Raw genomic sequence first — 10,243 nt, 5'->3', positions numbered from 1 at the left:
TTAAACCTGATCCAGAACAAAATCCTGCCGTTTAAACCTGATCCAGAACAAAATCCTGCAGATTAAACCTGATCCAGAACAAAACCCTGCAGATTCAGTTCCTTCACAAACTGCACTCTGCCGAGGAACAGTGACACCAACAACAAACAAAACAACACCTGTAGTCAGTTTTGTCAACCTGCATGTAATTATTAAAAAATAATTTACAGGTTCCTACCATGGTGTCACAATTTCTACACTTCATAACTTTTATTCTCCACAATCCTCTTGGAATAGCATCCATCTCCTTCTCCCCTTGTTTTCCACTGTTCCTTGCCCGACACTTATTTTAACAATTTCACTTTACAGAAAATGTGTTTCTTGACTTCTTTCTCCTTCAAGATATTTGTTCTCCGTGTCACCATCAGTTGGACTCTTCAAATCTCTGAATGTGACGACAGCTGCTCTGTTCAAACGTTGACGCAGCGCTAAGCTAGCAGCGCGCAATACAGATACACTAGCTAAGATGCTACATACATAGAACTCTAAGCGCATCCTAACCGCACCCCCCCCCCCCCCCAGTCAACAACGTCAACAGCGAATTTCATCAAAACAACAACAAGGAGCTGACAGCTCTCCTCACCAGCTGCAGCCGTTGGAGAAGAGAAACCTCCGAACGACGGAGCGCTGCTTGTCCCGTTGGTCAGACCTCCAAAACCCTTGAAGCCTCCGGCGTTCCCAAACCCGGAGAACGGAGTCGGACTGGCTGCCGCAGCCGTTAGAGAGAACCCTCTGAATCCTCTGAAAGCTCCGCCCCCTTCGCTCTGAAACAGAACAAAGAAACAAAAACGGTTTCATGGCGAACCTGACGACAGGTCCAGGTGACGGTTCGGTCCTTACCTCGCCTCCTGTGTTTCTGCGCTTGGCTTTCTTTATCGCTCGACTCTTCAAAACATTGTCACTCGCCAATGAAAACGTCCCGGCCTGAACACAGACAGAGGGTCAAAGGTCAGAGGTCACCCTCACCTAAAGACAAACAAACTAAGGTTCTGGTCTCACCTCCTCTCCCTCTTCCTCCTGGTCCCAGTTCCTGTCCGTCAGCTCTTTATCAGCGATCCTCTTCGCCATCCCACCTGGACCAATCAGCAGCTTTATTCAGCTCAAACAGCCAATCAGCAGCTTTAATCAGCTCAAACAGCCAATCAGCAGCTTCAATCAGCTCAAACAGCCAATCAGCAGCTGGAGGAGGCCGAAAAGACTCAGCCCAACGTCTCTGTGAAAGTGAGCATCAAGCAGAGCTTCAGCTGAATATTTATCAAAGCATGTAAAAGTTAATGTAAAGGTCTAATTTCATGGGTTTCATCCCTACAAAGGACAAAAATTATTTTAAATCTGATCTGTTATGTTGAACTAAGTTCTAAGTAAGTTCTAGTAATAATCTAAAAAAGTTCAATCTGGTCCTCTGGACATTCAAAAAAACAAAACAAAAAAATGTAGAAACGTTTTGTCTCTCATCCTGAGGACTTCCTCAGTCTGAGGTGCTGTATTCAGCTCAGTCTCTTAAATAGCACCTTCTCAGAGTGGATCAACCAGTTTGCTGCTGACAACCAAAACCAGCTGATCACATGATCAAGAAGGACCATCAGCCTAACAATGGATCATTAGCACCTGATGGCTGTTTACTGTTCACAGAGGGCTGAGTGATACTAGCAATCACAGCATTGTAAGAGGGGGACAGTTGAACCTGGAGGCTCCACCCCTGTTTAATGATGGACGGTTTCTTTTCACAAAGATGGCCTCCTTTACTCCTCTCTCAAACCATCGTTCCTCTCTGTCCAGGATGTGCACATCTTCATCCCTGAAAGAGTGACCGCTGGCCTGGAGATGAGTGTAGACCTCAGAGTCCTGGCCTGATGATGTTGATCTTCTGTGCTGGTCCATCCTTTTGGCCAGTGGCTGTTTAGTTTCCCCGATGTAAGACTGATCACCCTCCTGACACTGAACAGCATACACAACATTACTCTGTTTGTGCCGGGGGACTGGATCTTTGGGATGAACCAGTCTTTAATGTATTTTGGGGTTTAAAAGCCACTGGGACGTTATGTTTAGAAAATAAACGTCTCAGTTTCTCCGATACTCCCTCAACATATGGAATGACCACTGGTCTGGGTTCCTCCTTTTCACCTGATGGCTGACTGGAGTCCTGTTTGGGTTTCTTCTCTGCTTTCAGGAAGGCCCAGTTAGGATATCCACATTGCTCTAGAGCCTGTCTTGTGTAGGATTTCTGCTTCTGCCTGGCTCCTGAGCTAGTGGGGACGCTGTCTGCTCTGTGGTACAGAGTCCTGATGACTCCTAACTTGTGCTCCAAAGGGTGATGGGAGTCCAACTGCAAATACTGGTCTGTGTGGGTGGGTTTGTGGTACACCTCGGTTTGCAAATGTCCTCTATCAGAGACTGAGACCTCACAGTCCAGTCTTTCAGATGAGAGACGAAACGTGTCTACATTTTTTTGCTTTGTTTAGTTTTTTGAATGTCCAGAGGACCAGATTGAACTTTTTTGGATTTTTCCACCTGGATTATTGAGCAGCATCAGGATATTCTAGTAATAAAGTTACTTTGTTAAATTTACAGTTGGTGTCCTCTTCAGTATAGTCTCACGACACAAACCTCTTAATAATTAACATTTAAAGGTGATGAAAGCAACCTGGTTGTCATGACGACCATGAACCCTCTTAACTGAGGCTGCAGTCCCAGTGCATGCTGGGAAAGATTCCAACACATCCACATGTAAAAAGAAACTTCTGGACATTAACCGCCTCTTTTTTTAAATCAACTAAAATCGGTTAAGTTTTTTTTTTAAATATTGTTAGTTTAACCTCATAAGATTCACACATTTTCATCAGATGGTTCTGTTGTACAATAAGTGCTTTGTAACTCAAGAGTTTTGTTTTCTGGCTGCAGAAAAAGCATACTACTTAAATAATCAGTTGTTTTTGAAAACATCCATTTTAATTCCGGGTAAAAGAAAAATTAAACGTTTGAAACGTTTTCCGGCCTTTCACCCCAAGTCTTAATATAATTAGTCTAATTTGCTGCAACGACAAAACTTTTGATTTTTGACTCAAAACTTGATCAGACATGTTCAGGACAGTGATTTACATCCCTCACAAATTTAAGCATGAATTAAATATGTTCCTAGTTGGATGAAAACCGATATGTAGGCAGACAAACTAAAGACATGAATCAGCAGGTTGTACATTTTTAGGCGCTAGCTAGCTGCTACTAGCTAACAGTTAATAAACAGTTACACAACTTGTTTCCTGACTGAGAACAGATGACAGCTTAAACACACAAAATATATACATTTTAGAAGCTACAATAGCTAACTTTTACCAACAGACGTTGTCTAAAGCGGCTAACGTGTCCGCGTTAACCGGTAAGCTAAACACCGGTTAGCGCTTCTTGACCGGGCCGCATGTTAGCAGCTAACAGCCGGGTTTAGAAGTCGCATGTCCGTTTAAAAACACCTGACGCACCTTTATTTGAAGGTTTGTTCCGGGCTCTGCCTCCGAGTGTTCGTCCTGAAAGATCCAGATTATAAAAAACCGTCCGGTTATTCTGAACACCTTCAGCAGAACCACCGCTCGTTAGCAAACCGCCTCACGCCGCCATTCGACACAACGCTGTTTTCCGCCTAGCTCTCAGCGCCCCGCCTTTTGCGCATGCGCAGAACGAAATAAGCTAGCACCTCGGGATTTGTAGTCCATAATAAAATAACCGGATCGAAATTGTGTACTCAAGGTCCCAGTTACACCCAAAAATAGCAAAAATATAAAGTATAAGAGAGTATAAAAAGATCTAAGATAAACGCTAAATGAAAGCTAAAACAATACACTAAAAGATCCAAGATATACATTAAACACTAATAATGTAAAATAATACGGTATATTCAACAGCAGCCCAAACAAGAAAAGCCTTTAAAAAATAATCATTTACCACAATTAAAACATTAAAATAATTCTCAGCTTTATATTAACATTTATTTATAAAAACAAAAGCAAGAGTGCAGTTCTGCGGTGGTTCTGGTCTTGAACCACCTGAACAAAGTCTCCTGAAGTTCAGAGACAAAAACAGACTCAGCTCAGCCACAGCAGTAGGAAAATCCAAGGACATCGTTCCCACTGTAAAGCACGGTGGTGGCAGCATCATGCTCTGTCTGACAGCACAAAGACATAAACTCAACAAGCCTAATGGTGCTGACACATAAGTCTCATTGGTTCTGCAGCATGGCACCAGTTAAGGCCCGCCTACTGCAGGTATCAGAAACGGGTAATGGTACCACCTTGTTGGTGGTTCTGCTCCGAGGGCTGATTTAGACGTAAGCAGCAGCCGTTGATTGGTCAGCAGAGCTACGTCACTGGATGACCCGCCCAGCAACTAACCATCAGAACCTCCACTTCCTGTCTCGTCGTTACAGAAGGCAGAGTAGTTTGTTTTTTCCAGATTTCAATAATGGAAGATCCAAAAGTGGTGCCATGGACCACTGACGAGGTCCAGACCTTTGTTGGTGGACCAGAGGATTCCGGTTATGATCCCACCCACAGAGCGAGGAGACAAGTCGCTGTGGACGTTCACCGACACCTGAGAAGAACCGAGGAGACGAGAGCCAGAGTCAGACTTATCAATGGCAAAGCAGCTTGAAAGCCCGGTTCTGTGAAGGTCTGGGCTGTCCAAACCCAAACGTGTGATGGGGATAATCCTGTACTGTTGGACACCTGAAGACAAAAACACCTGAAGACCTTCAGTTAGGGGGCTGGTCTCCAAGCTTCCAGGAGGCGGCTCAGTGGAGGAGAGTCCTGACCAGCTGCTGAGGAGATGAGGCCCATATGACGAGCAGAACCTGTTCTTAGGCCCACATGGGACCTCTTTCATCAGAACCTGCTTCAAACACGTCCGGCTCTGGTCCTCACTGAGCTGGCTCTGTGTCCAGGTTCACCCTGAGAAACACGATTCTGACCAATCAGAACAGAACCTTCCAGAACTGAGGAGGACGCTGAGGAACTGGTCTCAAGGAGACGAGAGAGACAACAGCTAAAACCTGCTGAAACACAGCTAAAGAACTTCATCCATCCTTCATTCATCATAAAACCTCCATCCATCCATTATCCATCTTTCATCCATCCTTCATCCTTTATTCATCCTTCAGCCATCTATCTTAAAACCTTCATCCTTCCTTCATAAAACCTTCATCCATCCATCATCCTTCCATCATACACAATTCATCAATCCGTCATCCATCTGTCATCCATCATCCATCTTTCATCCTTCCTTCATAAAACCTTCATCATCCATCATCCATCCTTCATACATTCATGCTTCATCCATCATCCATCCATCATTCATCCATCACTCATTCATTATCCATCTTTCACGCATCCTTCATCCATCTTCAAGGATTCAAGGTTCTTTATTTGTCATTCCACCACATGTGGTGCATGTGGTGGAATGAAATTATGTCCACAGGGTCCCAGTTACATCCAACAAAAGTATAAAATGTAAAAGCAAAACATCCTGATGCATGCTCAATAATCCAGGTAGAAAAATCCAAAAAAGTTCAATCTGGTCCTCTGGACATTCAAAAAGACAAAAAACAAAACAAAGCAAAAAAATATATAGAAACGTTTCGTCTCTCATCCTGAGGACTTCCTCAGTCTGAGGTGCTGTTTTCAGCTCAGTCTCTTAAATAGCACCATCTCCTACACCTAAAAGCAAAACAGTTATAAGATATGAACAAAAAAATCAACTAAAAATACACTAAGCACTAATAGCACAAAAACAATTCACCGAGCAGCAGCACGAACATGAGTCTGTGTGAGCAGATGAGCACGAATGAACACAGCAACATGACACAGATCAGCAGCAACATGAAACAGATCAGCAGCAACATGAAACGGATCAGCAGCAACATGAAACAGATCAGCAGCAACATGAAACAGATCAGCAGCAACATGAAACAGATCAGCAGCAACATGATGTGTTTATTCACAGTGATTCTCCTGGTCAGAGATTCATGAGACTAACAGCCTCAGGGTAGAAGCTGTTCCTCAGTCTAGTGGTTCTACACTTAATGCTCCTTAACCTCCTTCCTGAGGGGAGTGGGACAAAAAGTGTGTGTGCTGGGTGAGTGTGGTCCTTCATGATGCAGGTGGCCCTCTTCCTGCATCTGGAGGTGTAGATGTCTGTGATGGTGGGGAGACTGACTCCAACATCTTCTGTGCAGCCTTCACCACTCTCTGCAAAGCTTTTCTTTCTGCAGCTGTGCAGCCTCCATGCCACACGTTGATGCTGGAGCACAGGATGCTCTCCACTGCACACCTGTAGAAGGAGGTGAGGACTGAGCTTCCAGACCAGCTCGTCTCAGCCGTCTGAGGAAGTAGAGTCTCTGATGATCTTTCTTCATCAGGCTGGTGGTGTTGTTGCTCCAGCTGAGGTTGTTGTTCAGGTGCACACCCAAGTACTTGTAGCTGGAGACCACTTCCACTACAGATCCTCTTATGTTTGGGGTGGGGGGGGGAGGTGTTTTTGTTCCTTCTGAAGTCCATGACCATCTCCTTTGTCTTCTTCACATTGATGTGAAGGTTATTCTCTTTGCACCAGCTCTCCAGGTGTTCCACCTCTTGCCTGTAGCTGGACTCATCATTGTTTGTGATGCATCCCACCACCGCTGTATCATCTGCAAACTTTACAATGTGACAGCTTGGATGGGTAGCTGCACAATCGTTTGTGAGGAGAGTGAACAGGAGGGGGCTCAACACACATCCCTGAGGAGAGCCAGTGCTGAGGGTTATGGTGGAGGAGGAGAAGTTGTGGATCTTCACTGACTGTGGTCTGTTTGTTAAGAAGTCCATGGACCCAGTTGCAAATGGAGGGGCTTAGTCCTAGTGTGGATAGTTTGTCCATCAGGGTTTTATCCATCATCCATCCTTCATCCATCACTCATTCATCATCCATCCTTCAGCTATCCTTCATCCATCCTTCATAAAACCTTGATCCATAATCCATCCATCATCAATTCATCATCTATCCTTCATCCATCCTTCATCCATTCATCACTCATCCATCCTTCATCCATCATCATAAAACCTTCATTCATCCTTCATCCATCCATCATCTATCCTTCATAATACCTTCATCCATCTGTCGTCCTTCATCCATCATCCATCCATCATCCGTCATTCACTTAAATTTTATCCATCATCCATCCTTCACCCATTCATTTATTCATCCATCCATCATCCATCCATCATCAATTCATCATCCATCCTTCATCCATCCTTCATCCATCCATCATCCATCATTCACCTAAATTTTATCCATCATCCATACTTCACCCATTCATTTATTCATCCATCCATCATTCATCCATCATCCATCCATCCATCCATACATCCATACATCATCCATCCATACATCCACCTGTAGATGTGACCCCAGATGTGACTTCATTTCCTCTCCACCTTTCATTCATTCATTCATTCATTGTGCGGTGGTGGTACAGCCCTCAGATCAGTTTTCTGATTCCTCAGCAGAGGTTCTGCTCTCAGATGAATGAAATGTGATTTTAAATGGTTCTGATCCGACTGTTTCTTTATTTAATGCAACACTTGAGTCGTATCATCTCTAATCACGGCTCAGCTCACACGTTCACGTCTCAATTAGGCCCTTAAACCAAGCTCTAATTGGATCACTTAATTACCGGGTCATGTGTACACTAATTAGAGCAACTGAAGCAGAACCGAAGCGTCCTGATGACCTCAGATATTATAAAAAGAATAATTAACAATAACTAATACATGTGTTTACCCTGTCTCTACTTCATGTTATTTATTATTTACTGGTGTAATAAACAGCTAGAACCAACTAAATATTACTAGAAATCATTTGTTTTTTAATCTGACTCTTTGAAGTTTCATAACATATTTAATTAAAAAGAAAAATGACAAAAAATAATTAAAATCTAATTATTATTTAAAAAAATACCTAAATGGCATAAAAACTAGTGACAGACATAAAAAAAAATCAATTAAAACAGACCTTTCAAATAAAATTAGGCTGAAACTAGCTGAACAATGAAAACAGCTAAGCAAAAAAGAAAACAGTAGCTAGAAGCTAAAATCAGCAAAACATTAGCTGGAGGCTAACAGTCTTCAGACGTTCTGCTCTTTTAGCTGTTGACTCATTATGTTTGGCTGGTTCAGCTGATCGTTGCTTCAACTCTTGTTGTTTTGTAAAGTTTATATTTCTCCAAATATTAAACTTTATTCACAAATGTTTTTAATGAATTATTAAACTTTATTTACAAATGTTTTTAATGAATATATATCAGATCTCTTCAATTCCTTCAAAATCTTTGTTCTCTTTCAAACTTTCTTCAGCTGCTCATTCTGTTTTGACTTTCTTTTTGTTAATGTTAGCTTGGCTACTTTTAGCTTTTGCTACTGTTGTGCTAGTTTTAGCTTTTGGCTACAGTCGTTCTGCCTTAACTTGACTAAGAGACATAGAAAAAAAAAACATCAATGTGAGCAGTAAAGTAGGCGGGGCTTACAGAGCTGCGTCCCATGAGCAGACTCTGGTTCCACAAATAAAACATGTCAGCTCCTGTAAACTCATCTTTAGTTTTATACAGCAGGAGGAGGAAGAGACGCTTCGTCCATCTTTTCATGTTCATGGTCTTGACAGACCATTTGGTGTCTCTTAGGCTCCGCCCACACGACTCCTTTCTCCTCCCATTCACACAAAAATTGAGTTTTTATGGAAAAAGAAGAATATTTTTTAAAATACTTTCCAAAGTGATGATATAAGAAAAGTCTGGGACTTGTATAGACAAGAGAAAGTGAGCTGTTCAGAAATGGTGACAGCAACTTATTACGCTTTAAATTCTAAAACAGAGCCATTTGATCACTTTTCTACATCCGTCACACTTGAATGTGATTTAGTTGTTGTTAAATGTTCATCATGAGATGATGTGGTTTATAACTGAGAGGAAACGGCACCAAAGTAAAGCAACCGTTTGTGAAAAGCTTTGGCCGAGCTCATGTTTGTCTGTGAGGACGTTCTCTCTATCAGAACAAATCACGACACCAAGGCTGTGGAGCAGAAGCTGGAAGTTGAAGTCACTCAGGACGAGCGCCCCCCCGAGGCGGAGACCAGTACTATTTGTAAGCCTCGCCCTAAACTAAATGGGACTTCTTCTTCTTTTAATAAAAATACATTGAAAGTCATTTAGTTCAGCAGATAATTCATGTGGTCACGTAGCTCGTACCTTGCTGTTGCATCTTTAAACGTATTTATTAAACATTAAGTTGTCCGTTCGTTTTTTTAAGTTTTAGGAAGAGTGAGGTTACGCTGTGATTGACAGGCCGTTGGTGAGTCAGGAGGGTGTGTGGGCGGGGCTTAGGGTATGCCCCACCTCTCCAGTGAGCAGACTCTGGTTCCAAAAACCATCAAAGCAGCGCCTAAAGAACTGATAACGACTTTAATTTTTGTAATGGAGGATAAAAGAGTCATCACTTCTTCTTCTGACTTTATTTATGTTGACGTGTGGATAAAAATAAATTAATTGGTGGTGGGGGGGGGGGGTATTTGGGGCGTTACAGACTGATCTTGTGTTATTTTGTTGTATTTTTTTATTTCACTCTTCGACATTAGTCTTAGAGTTTGTGATAACTGTGGACGTTTTGTCTTCATCAAACTTTTTCTCATCCGTGTCACTGCATTTTATTGGTTCTCCGTTAATTATCCCTGTCTCTGTCCCCGTCTCTGTCCCCGTCTCTGTCCCCATCTCTGTCCCGTCTCTGTCCCCATCCCTGTCCCCGTCTCTGTCCCCATCTCTGTCCCTGTCTCTGTCCCCGTCCCCATCCCTGTCCCCGTCTCTGTCCCCATCCCTGTCCCCGTCTCTGTCCCCATCCCTGTCCCCATCTCTGTCCCTGTCTCTGTCCCCGTCTCTGTCCCTGCCTGCCGCAGGCTGATCAACAGTCTGTTCACAACACAACAGAAAACCCAAATAATGGGAACGTTACAGGCGGTGGGGTAGGGGGAGCAGAAGGAGGAGCAGGCTGAGGAGGAGCAGAATGAGGAGCAGAGTGAGGAGGAGCAGAATGAGAAGCAGAGTGAGGAGGAGCAGAATGAGGAGGAGCAGAGTGAGGAGCAGAGTGAGGAGGAGCAGAGTGAGGAGGAGCAGGGTGAGGAGGAGCAGAGTGAGGAG

At 43.3% G+C, this 10,243-nt stretch overlaps 2 protein-coding genes across 2 annotated transcripts in view; one reads left to right on the top strand and one right to left on the bottom strand.

The window, feature by feature from the left end:
- Positions 1 to 3,674, bottom strand: part of nup50 (nucleoporin 50) — a 28,926-nt gene extending 25,252 nt beyond the window's left edge. The window contains exons 1-4 of the mRNA XM_037695935.1: positions 3,516 to 3,674; positions 1,039 to 1,252; positions 880 to 963; positions 623 to 803 (exon numbers count right to left, since the gene is read on the bottom strand). Coding sequence (XP_037551863.1) covers positions 623 to 803; positions 880 to 963; positions 1,039 to 1,107 — 334 coding nt within the window. The 5' untranslated portion in view covers positions 1,108 to 1,252; positions 3,516 to 3,674. The remainder of the gene's footprint in view (positions 1 to 622; positions 804 to 879; positions 964 to 1,038; positions 1,253 to 3,515) is intronic.
- The window catches only part of phf21b (PHD finger protein 21B), a 97,266-nt gene that overhangs the window by 30,579 nt on the left and 56,444 nt on the right, over positions 1 to 10,243 (top strand). The gene's annotated exons all lie outside the window — the stretch shown is intronic.

The sequence above is a fragment of the Nematolebias whitei genome, chromosome 22 (assembly GCF_014905685.2).
Source record: "Nematolebias whitei isolate Nwh7 chromosome 22, NemWhi1, whole genome shotgun sequence".
NCBI classification, from domain to species: domain Eukaryota; kingdom Metazoa; phylum Chordata; class Actinopteri; order Cyprinodontiformes; family Rivulidae; genus Nematolebias; species Nematolebias whitei.
The sequence above is the reverse complement of the archived record's forward strand: the minus strand, read 5'-3'. Positions and strand labels throughout refer to the sequence as shown.